Raw genomic sequence first — 21,044 nt, 5'->3', positions numbered from 1 at the left:
TCTCTAATTAGATTATAAATTCTCATAAAGAAGTAGACCTGTCTCATATACACCTTATGTACAATATTAAACAAATATCTGAATACTTATTACTCTGTGTTAACTGTCTCCTCCCTCTAGAGTAAGCTCCAAGAGGTAGGGACTCTCACTTGTTTTCTTCTTGTTATATCCCAAATGCCTGGAACAGCCTAGGCACTCAATGACTATTTGTAGATAAAACATATGCACATGCACTAACCACAACCAGCAAAATGAGCAAGAGTGGTAGGAGTTCTGGTCACAGTGACAGCACAAAGCTAGATTTCATAGGGTTTTGTAGGCCACCATAAGGACCTCTGCCTTTACAGTGAGAAGGTTTTTGACCTATTTTAACAGATCCCTCTTACTTCTCTGTAGAATAGCCGGTAAGGGAACAAGGATAGAAGAAAGGAGATCAGAAAAAAATACAAGAATAATTCAGGTAAGAGGCAGTGATAACTTTGACCAAAGTGTTAACAGTTCAAAAGGTGGTGAGAAGTTATCAGATTCTAGATATATTTTGAAGAGGTAACTGACAATATCTGTCACCGGATTGAATGTGGAATGTGGAAAAAAGAGAAGAATCAAAGATGATTCTGAATTAAATGGACGGGACAACTGTAAGACCATACTTCCATTTACTGAGAGGTAGAACATGATGGGAAGGGAAAAGTGGCAAATCAGAAGTCTGCAGAAGAACCAAGAAAGAAATGTGTCCTAGAAGCTAAGAAAAGAAAATGTATAGATACTAATAAATTTTTGGATGGAATGGTGTGAAAATTGTCTTCTGACTGCTTCTATTAACTCCGGGAAATTGGGGCTGAGTCATCAGCTGAATGTGAGAAAAGAAGAGGAGGCACTGGAAATTTGAGAAAACATGAGAATAGAAATGTGTTATGGAGCAGGAAAGATTGCCAGGTCTGAGAGCTTCTTTAATGGTATCGGTCATGAATCTAAAGTGAGACCAGAGAATGGGCTACTCTTTTTGTCTTCATCCACATTCAGGCTTGGACAAAGTTATCAATGAAGGATGAAGTAGATCCATGCAGGTATGGTCAACTGACTTTTTTTTTTTTTTTTTAAGATTTTATTTATTTATTTTAGAGAAAAAGTGTGATGGGGGAGAAGGGAGGGGAGCGAATCTCTGCATGGCGCCCCATGAGGGGCTTGATCTTAGGACCCTGAGATCATGACCTGAGCTGAAACTAAGAGTTAGTTGCTTGACTGAACCACCCAGGTGCCCCAACTGACTTTTGATAAGGGTGTGAAGCCAGGTAAATGAAGAAAGGATAGTCTTTTCAACGAACAGTACTGGACCAAAAAAAAAAAAGGATTTCTAACAATGCCTCACAATCATAAACAAAAATTAACTAAAAATGGACCATAGACTTAAATATAAAACACAAAAATAAAACTATAAGCCTTCTACAAAGCAACATGGAAGAAAATATGTGTGATGTCATTCTGGTCAGTAAGTTCTTAGATATCATATAAAAAGCATGCTCCATAAAAACATTAAGAAATTAAGCGTTAGGAGTGTCTAGGTGGCTCAGTCGGTTTAGTGTCTGCCTTCGGCTCAGGTCACAATCCTGGGGTCCAGGGATGGAGGAGCCCTGAGTCATGCTCACTGCTCAGCAGGCAGCCTGTTTCTCCCTCTCCCTCTGCCCTTCACCCTTGCTTTTGCAACTCTCTCTGAAATAAATAAAATCTATAAAAAATTAAAGAAAAAAAAAGAAAATGAACTTTAACAAAGTTAAAAACTTTTGTTCTGTGAAAGACACTGTTAAGAGAATAAAAAGATAAACCACAGGCTGGGAGAAAATATACAAATGATAAATATCTACCAAAGGACTTATATTCAGAATACATGAAAAGCTCTCAAAACTCAACAACAAAATAACAATAATATTTTCTAAATAAGCAAAAATCCCAAGATTCACTAAATTAAGACATAAGGAGGGCAAATAAGCACATGAAAAAAAATGCTCTGAATAATTCATCATAACCAAAATACAAATTAAAATCACAAAAATTAAGACTACTAAGTCATTAAGCATCTACATTGGGCTCAGGTCCTGATCCCAGGGTCCTGAATCAAGTCCTGGTTCAAGCCCTGCTCAGTAGGGAATCTGCTTGTGTTCCCTCTCTCATTCCTCCTGCTTGTGTTCCCTCTCTCACTGTGTCTCCCTCTGTCAAATAAATAAATAAAATCGTTTTTTAAAAAAATTAATAACCATTAAACTCCTATTGGAATGGCAAAAATTAAAAAAAGAGAGAGAGAGAGAAATAACAAGTGCTGGCAAAAAAAGAAAAAAAAGAATTCTTTATATTCCTTGTGAATGCTAGATGCATTCACTACTACTAGAGGCATGTTGGAAAAGAATTCCACAGTTCTATATAACACTAAATGTACAATATGGCTTAACTATCCTAATCCAGGTATTTACCCAAGAGAAAGGAAAACTAATGCTCACTCAAAATTTCATACATGAATGTTTGCAGCAGCTTTATTCATAACCAAATGTGAGAAATAACCCACAGATCCATCAACAGGTAAATGGATAAACTGTGGTTCTTACATACAACTGAATACTACAAAGCAATAAAGATGAATGAACTATTGATATGGAAGGTTACCAGAATATGCCACCTGAAAATGTCTCCGTTAATCACTCTTTGGCCAGTCTAATTTATAGGGCCTCAGCCAAAGAACCAAAGATAGGTAGAGGAAAAGATTATAGCCTCTCCAACAACATACGTAACACAGATGAATCTTAAATGCATTATGATAAGTAAAAGAAGCCAGACTGAAAAGTCTACGTACTATATAATTCCAATTATATGACAGTCTACAAAGGCTACAACTATAGCGACAGAGGATCAATGAGGTGCACTAGCAAATTTTCTGGAGTGACAACAGAACTGTTCTATATCTTAACTGCAACAGTGGTGGTAACATAATTCTTTACATTTGTCAAAACTTTGAGAAGTATACTCTACAAAAGGTGAATTTAACTGCACATAAATAAAAATGAATTTTTTTAATAAAGATAAATTTAACTAGGGTTTACATTTTGCTGGGCCACCACAACAAAGGGTAAGAGAGAGAAAGAGAGAGAAACCAGAATTACATTTTAAATTTAAAAAAAAGTGATTTTAATGATAAAACTGTGGAATCTTAATTTAGGGAGAGGGAAAGGCAAGGGGAGTGAGACACAATGGAAAAGTGTTAGAATCAATAGATTATAAGTCTTAGTAAGCTAGCTGACAGAGAAGAGAATTTAAAGGGTTTTAAAACAGGCTCCTCCAAATGTGCCACTTTGACCTGCAGGCAATTGACACCCTGTAGGCTCAAGAGAAACTTTTGCCCTTGTTTAAACTACCTGAGGGGCTTTCTCAGAATTAGAGTTATTATCAGAGATAAATTCTATCTGAGACCCATCTGTAATGGTAGGGCAAACATCTAATTAATTACCAAACATTTGTTCTTAATTTTATTGCCCTCCTCCCTTTGGAAGCCCCAAGCCCCTATCCCATTCCTTAGCTCAGGATGGCATATATAACTCATTTTACCTTTCTGTTTTTGAACCCTCCTGTATGTGAGGTTCTCATATATACAAAGTTAAATTCAATTTTCTGCTGTAATCTGTCTCATGTCAATTTAATTCTTAGACCAGCTGGAAGTATCCTTGAAAGAGAAAAAATTTTCCTCCCTAACGGTGGTGATGGAGAGCAAGATACTTCATATAAAGATACTTATATAAACTAAAAGTTTATATAAGTGGATTGATATAAAAGGCCATAAAGTTTATATAAGTGGATTGATATAAAAGGCCATAAAACTAGATTATTAGTATATGCTACTAGATTACAGGATAAATATCTCTTCATTCTAAAGCAGATTATAATCAGCAAGAAAAATTACCTTGTCAAAAATGTGACTAATGGAACTAGAGCGTATCATGCTTAGCGAAATAAGTCAAGCAGAGAAAGACAACTATCATATGATCTCCCTGATATGAGGAAGTGGTGATGTAACATGGGGGCTTAAGTGGGTAGGAGAAGAATCAATGAAACAAGATAGGATTGGGAGGGAGACAAACCATAAGTGACTCTTAATCTCACAAAACAAAGTGAGGGTTGCTGGGGGGAGGGGGGTTGGGAGAAGGGGGGTGGGGTTATGGACATTGGGGAGGGTATGTGCTTTGGTGAGTGCTATGAAGTGTGTAAACCTGGTGATTCACAGACCTGTACCCCTGGGGATAAAAATATATGTTTATAAAAAATAAAAAATTTAAGAAAAAAATGTGACTAAAAACTAAAGTTGCCAGGGAGTGATAAAGCGATGGGGACTAGAGTAAAGGGAGGGAGGGAGACAGAGAAAGAGAAAGAGATCCTGTAGATTTAAAATATAATTTCAAAATTTCTACTTCTGGGGGTGCCTGACTGTCTCAGTTGGTGGAACATGCAACTCTTGATCTCAGGGTCATGAGTTAGGTAGGAGTCCCACATTGGTTGTAGAGATTATTTAAGAAAATAAATAAATAAAATAAAATAAAATAAAATGTCCACTTCTGGCCAAAATGGAGAGAAGAGGCCTGGATTTGCCCTCCTGTCTGAAAACAAAACAAAACAAAAACAAACAAACAAAATGCAGAGAACACATGAAACAATGATTTTAAAGACACTGAATCTCAGGCAACAAAGGACAGTGATTCCTGAGAGGCAGGAAAAAAACAAGATGAGCTCTAGGAGTATCCAGGTTATGCCTCCAAACAAAACAGTTTCCAAGCTCAGGTGTAGGAAGGGGGAACACAGGGGACCTGGCAGATTTCCTGAGTTGAGTTGATAAAACTGAAAATCCAAAAACACAAGGTGGCTAGAGTTCACAGGACAGAGTATAAGAGAGGAGAACACTGCAGAGAAGAGGTCCAAAGATTTGCAGAGTGTCTCACTCAAGAATTCAGCAGAGTTCTGATCAGTGAATGTGTGTGACAAATCTTTGTAAGCCCAGTGCAGAAACTACCTGAAATGATTACTGGGAACATTATCTGTTATACAGGTGTGGGAACAGTGCCTGGTCCTAAAAACCAGAGCAGTAAACCTCATATTCAATGGGCATTAGCTTAGAATATTCTTACATGACAAAGAATTTGGCTGGCCTTTGTCCAGGTTCCTGAGAGGTAGCCTCCAAACCCCTGAATTTCCTGAATGATAAGAATGTCTTCATTATTCAGTGGTGGATCCCTGATAGTCTATGTTAATTTATTGACTCATGGTGGGTCCTCAGAGAGTTCATGTGAACAAAATAATTCAGGATGGGGGCGGGTCATCCCAGAAAGATCAACCATGTGATTAGAAGATGGGGCCTTGAGGCACATGATATCAGGAGGGGCTTGAGACTGAGTTCAATCACATGGCCAATGACTCAGTCAGTCATGCCTATGTAAGGAAACTCCAATAAAAACTCAGGACACAAAGTACAGGTGCTTATTCCATGCATGTTATAATATAAATCAATGTATCAGCAGGGTGACATGTCCCAGAGGACACAGAGGCTTCTTGTGTGGGTTTCTCCCAGACCTTGTACTATATGTCTCTCTCTCTCTTTTTTTTTTTTTTAAAGATTTTATTTATTTATTTGACAGACAGAGATCTACAAGTAGCCAGAGAGGCAGGGAGAGAGAGAAAGGAGGAAGCAGGCTCCCCGCTGAGCAGAGAGCCCAATGCGGGGCTCAATCCCAGGACCCTGGGATCATGACCCAAGCCGAAGGCAGAGGCTTTAACCCACTGAGCCACCTAGGTGGCTGATTTGTATTTCCTTTATTATAATAAAACTGTAATCACAAGTATTATAATAAAACTGTAATCACAAGTATTATATACCTTGCTGAGTTCTGTGAATCAGTCCAGTGAATTATCAAAACTGAGAGGGCAATGGGAATGCTAGCATTTGTATCCAGTTAGTCAGAAGTATAGGTAGCCTGGGAACCCCTAAACTTGAAGCTAGTGCCAAAATTAACAACAGTCTTGTGGGGCACCTGGATGGCTCAGTTGTTAAGCATCTGCCTTGGGCTCAGGTCGTGATCCCAGAGTCCTAGGATCAAGCCCTGCATTGGGCTCTCTGCTCAGTGTGGAGTATGTTTCTCTTGTGTTCCCTCTCTTGGTGTCTCTTTCTCTCTGACAAATAAATAAAATCTTGGGGGGGAAAAAAAAAGTCTTGTAAAGAAATGTGCCTTTGATCTGTGAAGTTTGGCCTAATTCCAAATAGGGCCAGAGTAATTACAAGTAATCAGAGGGTCTTGCCTTAGTGGTGGGGAATAATTAGTACTCTAGTAAATAAGACTTTGGTTCCACCTTACAAATCTTTTTTTGTTTTTTTTATTTTAAAGGTTTTTAAAAAAAATTTATATGACAGAGAGAGAGAGAGATCACAAGTAGGTAGAGAGGCAGGCAGAGAGATAGGGGAAAGCAGGCTCCCAGCCGAGCAGAGAGCCTGATGTGGGGCTCGATCCCAGGACCCTGAGATCATGACCTGAGCTGAAGGCAGAGGCTCAACCCACTGAGCCACCCAGGCATCCCCACCTTACAAATCTTAAAAGCAAGACTGAAAGGATCAAACTATTTCTAGGTAAATTAACTGCCTTACTTGTAACAGAACTTAAGAATATTTACAGAATACAAAAAGATCTAGCACCTAGTGTGGAGAAATCATATTTGGCATCCAATAAGAACTTTAAAAACATCAAGCGTGCAAAGAAGCAGGAAAATACAACTCAAAGTAAGAGGGTAATTAATCAATGGAAACTGAACTAGAACCGATAGAGATCTTAGAATTACCAAACAAAAACATTATAAGGTTCCAATGATATTCCAGATGTTTAAAAAATTAAGTACAGGCATACGGGATATAGAAAAGACTTAAGTCAAATTTCTAGAGATGAAAATTATAATGAGTGAGATCACCTCTCCCCCCCCCCCAAAATGGAACTGACAGCTTTAACAATACAAAATAAAAGATACTTGACTTGAAGTCTCAATAGTAAAAACCATTCAAAATGAAACACAAGGAGGAAAAAAAAAGAAAAATAAAAAAATTAAAAAAAGGAGCATTAGTGAGGTGTGAACAATTTCAAGCAGCTTAATATGTCTATAACATTAGAGTCCCTGAAGAAGAAGAGGAGGTGGCAAATGTTGTTTGATCAAAACTATAAACTCACAAAAGCTAAGAAGCTCAACAAATTCCAAGCACAAGAAACACACTAAAAAAAAAACCATAAAAAGGTACATAATCATATTGTTTAAAACCAGTAATAAAAAGAAACACCTTAAAGCACACAGAGAAGGAAAAAATATTACACAGACAGGAACAAAGAGGGAACAAAGTCTGAAACAATGCAAACCAGAAAACAGTAACGTGATTGCTATTCATCGTTAAAATACTCAAAGAAAGGCCCACCACAAATATCATTCTCAATGGAGAAAAACTGAAAGCTTTTCCGCTAAGGTCAAGAACACGGCAGGGATGTCCATTATCACCACTGCTATTCAACATAGTACTAGAAGTCCTAGCCTCAGCAATCAGACAACAAAAGGAAATTAAAGGCATCCAAATCAGCAAAGAAGAAGTCAAACTATCACTCTTCGCAGATGATATGATACTATATGTGGAAAACCCAAAAGACTCCACTCCAAAACTGCTAGAATAGGAATTCAGTAAAGTGTCAGGATATAAAACCAATGCACAGAAATCAGTTGCACCAACAACAAGACAGAAGAAAGAGAAATTAAGGAGTCAATCCCATTTACAATTGCACCCAAAACTATAAGATACCTAGGAATAAACCTAACCAAAGAGGCTAAGAATCTATACTCAGAAAACTATAAAGTACTCATGAAAGAAAATGAGGAAGACACAAAGAAATGGAAAAATGTTCCATGCTCCTGTATTAGAAGAATAAATATTGTGAAAATGGCTATGCTACCTAAAGCACCCTACACACTTAATGCAATTCCTATCAAAGTACCATCCATTTTCTTCAAAGAAATGGAACAAATAATCCTAAAATTTATATGGAATCAGAAAAGACCTCGAATAGCCAAAGGAATATTGAAAAAGAAAGCCAAAGTTGGTGGCATCACAATTCCGGACTTTAAGCTCTATTACAAAGCTGTCATCGTCAAGACAGCATGGTACTGGCACAAAAACAGACACATAGATCAATGGAACAGAACAGAGAGGCAAGAAATTGACCCTCAACTCTATGGTCAACTAATCTTCAACAAAGCAGGAAAGAATGTCAATGGCAAAAGGACAGCCTCTTCAATAAATGCTGTTGGGAAAATTAGACAGCCACATGCAGAAAAATGAAATTGGACCATTTCCTTACACCACACACGAAAACAGACTCAAAATGGATGAAGGACCTCAATGTGAGAAAGGAATCCATCAAAATCCTTGAGGAGAATACAGGCAGCAACCTCCCTCTTCTATCTCAGCCACAGCAACATCTTCCTAGGAACATCACCAAAGGCAAGGGAAGCAAGGGCAAAAATGAACTACTGGGATTTTATCAAGATCAAAAGCTTTTGCACAGCAAAGGAAACAGTTAACAAAACCAAAAGACAACTGACAGAATGGGAGAAGATATTTGCAAATGACATATCAGATAAAGGGCTAGTGTCCAAAATTTATAAAGAACTTAGCAAACTCAACATCCAAAGAACAAATAATCCAATCAAGAAATGGGCAGAAAACATGAACAGACATTTCTGCAAAGAAGATATGCAGATGGCCAACAGACACATGAAAAAGTGCTCCATATCACTCCGCATCAGGGAAATACAAATCAAAACCACAATGAGATATCACCTCACACCAGTCAGAATGGCTAAAATTGACAAGTCAGGAAATGACAGATGCTGGCAAGGATGCAGAGAAAGGGGAGCTCTCCTACACTGTTGGTGAGAATGCAAGCTGGTGCAACCACTCTGGAAAACAGCATGGGGGTTCCTCAAAATGTTGAAAATAGAACTACCCTATGACCCAGCCATTGCACTACTGGGTATTTACCCTAAAGATACAAATGTAGTGATCCAAAGGGGCACGTGCACCCGAATGTTTATAGCAGCAATGTCTACAATAGCCAAACTGTGGAAAGAACCTAGATGTCCATCAACAGATGAATGAATAAAGAAGATGTGGTATATATACACAATGGAATATTATGTAGCCATCAAAAGAAATGAAATCTTGCCATTTGTGATGACGTGGATGGAACTAGAGGGTATATGCTTAGCGAAATAAGTCAATTGGAGAAAGACAACTATCATATGATCTCCCTGATATGAGGAAGTGGAGATGTACCATGGGGGGTTAAGGGGGTAGGAGAAGAATAAATGAAACAAGATGGGATTGGGAGGGAGACAAAGCATAAGTGACTCTTAATCTCACAAAACAAACTGAGGGTTGCTACGGAGAGGGGGGCTGGGAGAAGGGGGGTGGGGTTATGGACATTGGGGAGGGTATGTGCTATGGTGAGTGCTGTGAAGGGTGTAAACCTGGCAATTCACAGACCCATACCCCTGGGGATAAAAATATATGTTTATAAAAAATAAAAAAATTTTAAAAAACAAAACAAAACAAAACAAACAAAAAACTAATGCTGTACTATACATTGGCTAACTGAACATAATAAAAAAAGGAAAAAATAAAATACTCAAAGAAGGGGTGCCTGCGTGGTGCCCCGATAGTTCTGTTATGCACTTTTATATATAAAATTACTCCTGACATTATTAATGTCAAAATACAAGCAGAGTTAGGGGGCTCCTGGGTGGCTTAGTCATTAAGCATCTGCCTTCCGCTCAAGTCATGATCCCAGGGGACTGGGATGGAGCCCAAATCAGGCTCCCTGCTGAGCGCTTCTCTCGCTGTGTCTCTGTCAAATAAAGAAATAAAATCTTTAAAAAAAGAAAAGCAGGGCGCCTGGGTGGCTCAGACGGTTAAGCGTCTGCCTTCAGCTCATGTCATGATCCTAGGGTCCTGCAATCAAACCCTCATTGGGCTCCCTGCTCAAAGGGGAGCCCCTTTCTCCCTCTACCGCTTTCCTTGCTTGTGCTGTTTCACTCTCTCTCTCTCAAATAAATAAATAAAATCTTTAAAAAATAAAATTAAATAGGGCGCCTGGGTGGCTCAGTGGGTTAAAGCCTCTGCCTTCGGCTCAGGTCATGATCCCGGGGTCCTGGGATCCAGCCCCATGTCGGGCTCTCTGCTTGGCGGGGAGCCTGCTTCCCTTCCTCTCTCTGCCTGCCTCTCTGCCTACTTGTGATCTCTGTCAAATAAATAAACAAAAAAATCTTAAAATACTCAAAGAATAAAACTGCCAACCTAGAATTCTATATCCAGCAAAAATATTTTTCAAATATGAAGGTAAAATAAAGATACTGTTAGAAATACAAATGCCAAACAAGTTTCTTTTTTTTTTTTTTTTAAAGATTTTATTTATTTGACAGAGAGAGATCTCAGGTAGGCAGAGAAGCAGGCAGAGAGAGGAAGAAGCAGTCTCGCCACCAAGCAGAGAGCCTGATGCGGAGCTCAATCCCCAGACCCTGAGATCACAACCTGAGCTGAAGGCAGATTAACCCACTGAGCCACCCAGGCACCCCACCAAACAAGTTTCTTACCAGAAGATCCACATGACAATAAATGTTAGGAAATCTTTCAGGCAGAAGGAAAACAACACCAGAGGGAAATACAGATTTACACAAAGGAATGAAGATCACTGAAAATGGCAACTACACAGGTAAAGCTACAACAGTTTTTCTTATTGGGGCGCCTGGGTGGCTCAGTGGGTTAAAGCCTCTGCCTTCAGCTCAGGTCATGATCCCAGGGTCCTGGGATTGAGCCCCACATTGGGCTCTCTGCTCAGCAGGGAGCCTGCTCCCCCCACCCTCTGCCTGCCTCTCTGCCTACTTGTGATCTCTGTCAAATAAATAAATAAAATCTTTAAAAAAAAAAAAGTTTTTCTTATTACTGAAATCTCTTTAAAACATAGTAAAAGCTATAATAACAAATGCAAGACAGAGTAAGGAAATAAATCCACCCCCTAAAAAGCAACTAAAAAGCTGGGTAAATAGTTTTTTAAAAACAATCACTATGATGTTCTGGAGTTAGACCAAAGGCATACAACATGCTGAGCTGTGTTTATTTGTGAAAGCTACTGAACTTCAAGCAAGCATAGTAGAGCTGAGTCTGTGATCTTTCTTGGGGCTGCACCCTAGCCCTCTCAGGTGGTTCAAGATAGTTTGTGGAAACATCAGCTCTGCTACTTGAAGGATCTTACTTGGAGTGGGAGCAGCTGCAGTGGTAATCTCAGTGGCTAGCGGGAACTGAGGGCCAGCAGCTCAGTTAGCTTGAGGTTGTTAGCCTATTTGGGGAAAGTAATAACCAGGCAGAATAGCAGAGATTTAACAAAGGTTCCGGGAGGTAAGAAAACCATAGCAAACTTCATAAACGCTCCAAATACCCAGGATTGACCTTGGTCTATGCACACGTACAGCAAAGGCCTTAGCAGGCCCAAGCCAAACAATATCCTTAGTCAAAAGAGTCAGAGGCTGTGCAAGAGCAAAGGTACATGGGAGAGCCCAGGGGAAAGGAAAAGAATAAAGTTTGAATCCCAACCTACACACAAATCCATCAGAAAAGAATGAATACCTTATTTGCTTAAGGTATTTGAATAAACCTCTGAGCTATCCTGGGCTAAACAATAAGCTATACAGACAAAGGGGACACTGGGATGATATGGTACACTTAAAATAAAAACAAGAATGCTAGGTGCTTTAAATATACATTACCTCTAGACCTCAAAATAATCCTGCAAGGTAACTTCGATAGCAAATGTATAACAAAGAGCTGAAATCCTGTACTATTTCCACTCCAAAGCACCATATACTTTCCAGAGAATATATATGTTGTTCTTTTCCTACAGCATAAATCTCCACTTGCCTGAAGTGGCAGGGATATGGCTATTAACAAAAAATGAAATCCCTCTCTTCCTTCTTCTGTACAAACCCCAGTAAGAAAGAAGGCAATAAAAATCTCCAACTTACTGCAAGAAGATTCATGATGGTATGCCCCGTCTCTCCAAACAATGGCTTCCGAAATCTGACACTGAAGAGTGGGCATGGATAAACTATGGAAATGAGAAATAATGAGACTAAGTCTGACAGCTTAATATTTTGGTAAAAGAGAGACATCAGGGTTCATAAAATTTTCAAAATATAAATGGAATAGCTGTTTTAGATCAAATGAAATTTAGGGGTCAAAAGTATTTAGCACGGTAGCATCAAAGACAAATTCTGAGCCTTCTACAAACCATACCAGAGTTAAGTCTTTTGATGACCCGAATAAGCCTTTTGATGCAGCAGTCTTAAAAATGAACTACAAAGTCTTAGGAAGCACTCTTCTTCAAACTGGATTAATATGATCTGGGGAAACAAATCTTTCCTAATTCTTCTGTGTTCAGTCTTATATACCTCCCCACCAGGATTCTCCTTAGAACAGCCAAACATGAGGTGGCCTATTATTTGGCTTACTCTTTGAATGTTAGGGGGTGAACTGCCTGTACAAGACAGGAAGATAACATGTTTCCTCTGCATACATACCCTTTCCTTTCCCTACTTCATTTAGCTGATTCATATGCCTCTTTCACAATTCAGTCCAGAAGTAAATTGGTCCAAGAAATGTTCCTTATCCAACTCCTTCATTCTTGGTGAAGTTAGGGCCCATCTCAGAACTCCAAGAGAACTTGGTTAACTTTGAACATGTGTTTTAATACAATAATACTACTGTAATCATGATTTCTGTATGTCTTCCTTACAAAAGTTTCTAAGAACCTGTAGCCATGTCTTAACTATTTCTAAATTCGCAGGATTTGTTACAAATAGTAGGCCTTTATTAAATTCTTACTGAATGAATAAGTGAAAGAATGAAGCTGACTTGCTGAAAGCATATATTATTTTATGATTCATAAAATAGTTTTTCATTATTTCATTTGATCCTTTTAATAATCTTACATAACGTAAAAGGCAAGTTCAGAAGAAACTGACAGATTAAGTGATTTGCCCAAAGGTACAGAGCTAGTAAGTCACAGAGTTAAGAATCTTGTTCAAATGGCCCAATTCCTAGACCACAGGAATTCTGATCAAGTAAAAATATAGTTTAAAATAAAACTTACATTTAAGCCTTAATGTCTTAAAAGAAACCTCATAACTTAGTTGTATGACTTCCACAATGGGCAAGGAAGCTCTTCTACTGCTCACTTTACCAACTGAAAGTGATCGCTATACCACTAGTTTCCAGTACCTGTTATGTTATGTAAGATATACTTTGTCATAACTATTTTCCAACAAAATAGCAAAAAAAAAAAAAAAAGTTCACTACAGATACTGTAAAAGGTTACTTGTTAAAGTCCAATACATTTTTTCTGAAGATGAACTTAAGTTTATAAGGTATTAATCACTAACTTCCAATTTTGAGATTTTTAGTCTTTACCATTAAAGCTAAAATAAGTAAAGACAATGGCCAAATTTAGCTTAGCTACTTCAAAAGACTTCTGTTGGACTATCACTGGGGGGTGGGGGTCTGATTATCTCAGGCCTTTATTTAGCCATCACATTTTGGTTATATAGCATAGAAGAAGCTATTTTACTACTTACGTCGATATTCAGCTCCAAGTCTTAACATTAGTCGGATGGGAAACACTTTAGCCCAAGGAGTTTCCCATTTCTGGATGAGAATCCCAAACAAGTAAGGTGGGGTTGGGAGTACTAGGTCTTGCAGTGACTGGTAAGTAGATGTCACATATAAGAATCCACCATGTTCTTTACTGCCAAGGAAACTCTGACTGAAGAAGGAATGTCCCAAGTTGCCCACAACATTTCCTAAAACAAAAAGTTCATTAATTATTCTATCAATAAATCAATCATATTCTTAGTAATCATTAATACTTAACATTGGGCCAGACATGGCCAAACACTAATTCCCAAACTTTCATTATGAAAGACATGTTTATAATGTTGTTTTTTAAATAAAGGTATTTATTAAATGAAAATTTGTTTTCCAATGTTATCAGGGCCTCTGGTGAGCATGAAATAGCTTATGTTATCACACTGTAGAAGTCTACCTAGCCAAAAGCCAAAAATATTGATGCCTTCCTTAGACTGGACAGCTCTACTGTCTAAATTAGAAGTCTCGGGGTAAGAATTACTGCCCCAAAAGTCATTTAAAAAAACATTACTACTAGGTACCTGTTCTTGCAGGGCTTACAATCTCATTGGGTGAATAAAGTCAACTCATGAACATAACAAATTAAGAGTAAGTACAGTTATGTATGAGACATTGAGGGAAGAAAATTTATGGAGAAGGTAGTATCATAGGATTTGTGAGTGAGACAAATATGAATCATAATGTAGAGTTTATTTAAATTCATATTAGTTTTTTTTTCTTCTAGCTGCAAAAGCTCTTGACTAAGCACTTCCTAACTCAAATTTTTTTACATGAAACAGTGACAAATCAGCCTTTCATTAGGAAGACATTTTCCTCAGTTTAGAATTACAAAAGAACTTCCCAACAGGAGCTGTCTGGTAACAGTAGATAGGTTCCCTAGACATGTGTAAATGTCTTCTGATATTTCTGAAAGCAGTAACAGCAAATGCAGAAATCATCATCAGCAAACTTAACGCTTACTTTCCTGGAAAACTAGAGTCTGTTCACAGAACAGTTCAATGATGGCTCACTGATTCCTTGAGGGAAATAGGAAGCTATGCTGATAGTAGGGTCCACAAGTGATGGAAACAACTCCCCACAAAACATGGAGAAGCTTTGTGGCTGAGAGCCATGTTCACCTGAACATCATCATCTGCCAAAGACATTTATGGGCAGTACTCTTGCCCCAGGATTAACCAAATCTGGCTGCACATTTGATCTTCTGGGCCAGATCTATAAAAACAAAACAAAACAAATTCCCATATCCAGGAAGCGTATGGTATTTTGGGAAAAAAAAAAATCTCAGATTGTGGAGTCACAGAGGTATGGGTTTGAATACTAGTTCAATCACTATTATGTGATTTGGGGATAAGTATAGCTATGTAAAATGGGGAAAATTACAAATTTCAGACCTGTTGTGAAGAATAAATGATAGAATTTCTCCAAAATGCCTAACAGCATCATGGCACACAATGTGTTCTCAAAAAACTTGCAGCTATTATTGTTATAATTTACATATACATATAATGATCAGCCAAGTATTATAGTCTTATCTTTGCTTTATCAAAGATTTTAGAATAAGATTTGTATCCATTTTCATCTTTTAATCTGGGGGAGGAGAAGAATGGGAGGCAAAAGAGGTAGAAGATATTGTTTCCATCCATAATGTACAGTACACAGTATCATTCCTCTAAAGTTCTAATGAGAGCATAATGTTTATGTTTCTTTAGACTGGCCTAGTGCATACAACTCAAAGGTGAAAACTATGTTGGCCTTGCACTCAACACATTCATTCATCATCCCTTTGGGGATTGCCCTATTAGAGACTGGATTATGTTTGGATAATCTATTACTGGTTATTTTTCCAGATATTACCTTTTTGCTTCTACCACCTAACAACCTCCTCCTCCCTGTCTCAATCACATGCAGATTCCTCACTATGCCCCTTTATATTATAAAATATATGTTATCCTGTAAGCATCTATTTTCTTCAAAAATATTTTTTTAAGGTAAGTCTCTATCAATCTTAGTGAGTGATTTAATTTAGATTGTTACATACCATCTTATCTATAAGCAAGTTGCATTCCACAGGTATAGATACCAGCAAAAATAAAACACTGGGTATGAGAATTTGACAAAGACAGGCTTTCATTGAAAATTTAATCTGGGGCTCTTGAATTCATATAGTCTATTATAGATTTGTTTATACATGTACTTCACTATGGAAGCATTCAATACAATGAATCCACTGAATTAATTCTATATGCCCCAAGACCACTATGGAATCCATATAAATAAAATAGAAAAAAATTCTTGCTTCTGAGCTTAAATGACCTGACAAGTATATCAAAGGTTTTATATCAATAGCTTACAAAGCAATTTCCCATGACTTTGATCAGATAATCATCAGATCAACAGCAGGTGTCATTTCTCTGAAGTTCTGGATTTTTATTTTATAGGTAAAGAAACTGAAGGTTAGGAGTAGAGGTGAAGTGACTCTCAAAAGACACAAGATAAAATAAGCAGCAAAGTAAGATCTAGAAAGCAGATATTCAATCTCCTAGTCTTTCCATATATCATACTATCTTTAAAATATATACATATACATGTAGTAATCTGCAATTTTCCATCTTAAATTTGGAATTTTAACTTTGTTCTTCAAAGTGCTTACAGCCACCTTCAAATTCGATTCAAATACAACTTTGTATCTAGCAACAGCTTCCTTTTGTTTCAAAGCATGTTTATCCTCACAACTAACTTGAATGGACAATTTCCAAACCAATGTTTCAAGAAATAGTAATATCGTGAATATTAACATATAACTAAACCTCAAAGTATCAAAAGAATGTAGATAGTCCCTTGGTGTTCTTTGTAAGACAGTAAACTACAGTTAAGTAGGAGTATTTCAGAAAAGGTCATTTCCTCAGTTTAAAGCATCTGTAAGATTTACCATGTAACTTCAAAAAGTTCAAAAGGCAGTTTACAGCTTTTTTAAAACATAGGATTTAGAAAAGACACAGCTGAATTCAAACCTGGGTTCAGCCACTAATCAACTATGTGTTTGATTTTCGGCAAGTTACTTAGACCCTTGGTGCCTCTCAGTTTGCTCATATGTAAAATGGGGACAAGAACAGTATGAATCACAGAGTTGTAGTCGAGAACAAATGAAATAGTACACATAAAACAATAAATATGGCCTAGCACATACTGAGTGCTCAAAAAATACTAGAGAGGCAACTGGGTGGTGCGGTCCATTAAGCATTCAGGATTGTGAGACAGAGCCCCGCATCAAGCTCCATACCTAGCAGGGAGTCTGCTTAAGACTCTCTCCCCTTCTCCCTCTGCCCCACCCTGAGCATGCACACTCGTGTCTCTCTCAAATAAATCTTTTAAAATAATAAAATAAATAAATACTAGATATTAGTCTTAAATCAGTTCTTCATAAATAGTCCATATTACTTTCTCATTGTCCGAAAAATTACTTTGCAAAAGCAGCAATACCACGGCTCCTTTTCAAAAAGATACAAACTAAATTTCAGTTAATTATAAAAAAAAAGACTGAAAATCCAAACCATGATATAAAATCTTTAACTGGAAAAACAATACAAGAAAATTATTGATGATGATGAAAACACCAATGAAGTTCCTCCTTCCCTGGAAACACATGGTTTAGGAAACTTTTTTTTTCCTTTTTTTTTTTTTTTTTTTAAGATTTTATTTATTTATTTGTCAGAGAAAGAGCGAGCGAGAGCAAGCACAGGCAGAGTGGAAGGCAGAGTCAGAGGGAGAAGCAGGCTCCCCGTGGAGCAAGGAGCCCGATGTGGGACTCGATCCCAGAACGCTGGGATCATGACCTGAGCCGAAGGCAGCTGCTTAACCAACTGAGCCACCCAGGCGTCCCATTTTTTTTTTTTTCCTATTTTAAAGCTAAAAAAGTGACCTACTTCAGTAATACTAAAGACTATAAGCAGTGAATTTTTATGGCCATGAGAAATATCAGCAAGCCACTAAAATATGAAACAATTACTGGACATTGATAGATCAATTACACATTTACCATAGGATATATATTGTGATACTGGTCCAAAAAAGAAATAAAGATACACATATTAGCAGAATATTTTCTAAGATGCATAATACCTGATAGAGTCCCAGTCATTCCACAAATATTTACAGGATACCTATCATTTTTTAATACATGTCTTATCAATTATATTCTTTAGGAGACTACTATTTTAAAATCTCTTTTTTCCCCTCTTCTCTAATCCACCTATAATTTTTCTTCTAAATACTTGGCGGGGATGGAAAATTGGCAAGAGATGGTGGTTTAAAAATATCTAAATACATTTCTTTCTAAGTCAATAGGGAGTAGGAACCAATATTCTTAGACTGAGATAAACCTCCATTTTAAAAAATAAAAAATCAAACTCCATTGTATTTGAGGCCTATAATTTTATTAGTGACATTATAAAATTAATAAAAATAAAATTCAAAAATGATTGCAGCTTATTAATAACCGACACATTAGTAACATAAAACATTTAGGCAAAATTTATTTTGCCTGTTGATAAATCTACATAAGAAATTTGTGTTTTTTTGACGATTTTACTTATTTATTTGACAGAGAGAGACATAGCAAGAGAGGGAACAGAAGCAGGGGGTGTGGGAGAGGGAGAAGCAGGCTTCCCGCTAAGCAGGGAGCCCTATGCGGGGCTCAATGCCAGGATCCTGGGATCATAACCTGAGCTGAAGGCAGACGCTTAACAACTAAGCCACCCAGGCACCCCTCTATAAGAAATTTAAATTAACCAAAAGTTCATCTGGGTTAACCCAGGTGACTACAATTTAAAGATACAAAATAAGGAAGATTTTAGTAGTTTTTTTTTTTCAAAGATATTAAATTATAGAAAGTTCCCAAGTAATCTGCATGAGTGACCCCTGGTATTTCTTTCTCAAGGACCGGAGACACTGGGGTCTCAGAAACACTCCTAGGTTGACCTCAATAGAATTTACTCTTGTTTCCAAGTCCCAATGGGAACAAGAAGTCAGGAATAAGAAGTATGGCATTTTTATTAATAGAAGCATTCTCTCAGGATTCATTGCCTCCAGGTACTTCTCCACAAAATGACAAACAAAATACTTCCTAGTGACATCATATCAATTTATTGATTCCTTCAATCCACAGGTTCTTTTTATTAAGCTTCTTCAATGTGCCAGACTATTAGTTCTAAAGGCTGGTACACAGAGTTGAGCCAGAGAGATAAGTCTTGCCCTCACAGAGCTTATATTCTAAAGGAGGAAGACAAATTAACAACATCAGTTAGTAAAGTTAGAGATAAATGTTTTGAAGAAAATAAAACAAGGAAGGTAATGTAAAAGACTGGTAGGAAAAGAGGACAAAACACTTCTTTAGCTAAGAGGGTCAGGGAAAAATGCTTTGAGGCGGAAATATTTGAGATCAAACCTGAATGAAGAGAAGATACCAACCAGTTAAGATCTACAAAGGAGAGCATTCCAGGTCTAGGAACGTAAGTACAAAAGCCAATAGTTAGAAATGGGTTTGATGGGTTCAAAGGTCACAAAGGTGATCAATGTAGCTAAAGCAACTAAGGAGTAGTAAAAGATAAAGTCAAAGAAATCTTTAGACTAAATCAAATAGGATCTTATTAGCCAAAGGCATTTGGAGTTTATTCTAATTGTAGTGAGAAACCTCCAGAAGGTTTAAAGTAGCTTCAATTGGGTCTTCATACCCATTACTATGTTACACAAATATACTCTCAATTCAGAATTAGATTTAGGATACCCAAAGAACCTCTGAGAGAAGATAAACATGTCTACAAACATTAAGTTACAAATGACTGGAAGGGAACAAAAAGCATTTTTCAAAGATAAAAATTATTTCACTAAGTCAATCAGAGAAAGATCATATGATCTCCCTGATATGAGGAAGTGGATGCAACGTGCGGGGTTTGGGGGGTAGGAAAAGAATAAATGAAACAAGATGGGATCGGGAGGCAGACAAACCATGAGAGACTCTTACTGTCACAAAACAAACTGAGGGTGACCGGGGGGAGGAGGATAGGGAGAGGGTGGTGGGGTTGTGGACATTGGGGAGGGTATATGATATAATGAGTGCTGTGAAGTGTGTAGACCTGGCAAATTCACAGACCTGTACCCCTGGGGCTAATAATACATTATATGTTCATAAAAAATTTAAAAAATTTTTTAAAAATGATTTCACTTGCAAGGTTAATATCTACAGTCAGTGTTTATAATTTTAATTATCTTCTTGCCTTGTTCCAAAGTTAAATCTAAAAGCTGAAAATTAATAACAGTGTAACCTTATTATGTCCATGTAAATATTAATCAGTTCACATTAATATTCCTCTTAATGAGTTTTTTGAAGAGAGAATGTACTCCAGGATCCAGCACAAAAGGCAAAGAAAAATTACCCAAACAATAGTTCAGAGATCAAGACTGATTTCAGAGGTTCCAACATAAAAAAGGAGTTCCAAAAGAAGAAAATGTTGGAAATGAAAGAGAAGTAATATTCAAAGAGATAATAACCAAGAATTTTCCAAATGAAAGAAAGAAGTATATTTTGAGATCAAAACTACACTTTTGGCACTAGGTAGCAAAAATAAAACTAAATCCCCATATATGTACACATACAGATCAATGGAATAATAGAGAAAGAGACCTATACACAGAATACAAACTAATGTTCAAAAACAGTAACAAGGTAATTCAGTGGCAAAGGATAGTCTTTTTAACAAATTGTGCTGAACAACTGGATGTCCATAAGAAAACAAAAAAACAAAACAAAACAAAAAACTTCTGAGCTTTACCTCTGTACCTCTGTAGGGGCCAAGGGCAGGCTGCCCCTCAGATGGGCCACTTTGCCATGAAGATTAATTTGAGTTAAAAACCTATTAAAACCCAGCAGATTTAGGAACAGTTCTTTACCTTCCACACAACTGCCTACAAAAAATTTAAATAAAGGACCTGGTCTGGGAAGAGAGCTACCTACAATATAATTACATTATACTATGAACTAGGTATGGCATATATGGAGGAACCTACCCAGGCCTTGGCCTTGATCCAAGTTTTCTATGTCACATTGTTTCTGGGTGGCCCCAAAAATATTTGAAACATTTACTCATTTTCATCTTCCAGTGAATTGTATTCCTTCCCTCTGACGTCCCAGACCCCTGCCCACTCCTTCTCCTTAGTTCAGAATAACATATTACCCCACCTTGCC

At 37.4% G+C, this 21,044-nt stretch overlaps 1 protein-coding gene across 3 annotated transcripts in view; it reads right to left on the bottom strand.

Moving 5' to 3' along the window:
* Positions 1-21,044, bottom strand: part of ZFYVE9 (zinc finger FYVE-type containing 9) — a 142,227-nt gene that overhangs the window by 36,757 nt on the left and 84,426 nt on the right. For all 3 annotated transcript variants that reach the window (XM_059137367.1, XM_059137369.1, XM_059137368.1), the window contains 2 exons: positions 13,735-13,959; positions 12,127-12,209 (listed from right to left, as the gene is read on the bottom strand). In XM_059137367.1, coding sequence (XP_058993350.1) covers positions 12,127-12,209; positions 13,735-13,959 — 308 coding nt within the window. The remainder of the gene's footprint in view (positions 1-12,126; positions 12,210-13,734; positions 13,960-21,044) is intronic.

This window comes from Mustela lutreola, chromosome 10 (assembly GCF_030435805.1).
Source record: "Mustela lutreola isolate mMusLut2 chromosome 10, mMusLut2.pri, whole genome shotgun sequence".
Taxonomy (NCBI): domain Eukaryota; kingdom Metazoa; phylum Chordata; class Mammalia; order Carnivora; family Mustelidae; genus Mustela; species Mustela lutreola.
The sequence above is the reverse complement of the archived record's forward strand: the minus strand, read 5'-3'. Positions and strand labels throughout refer to the sequence as shown.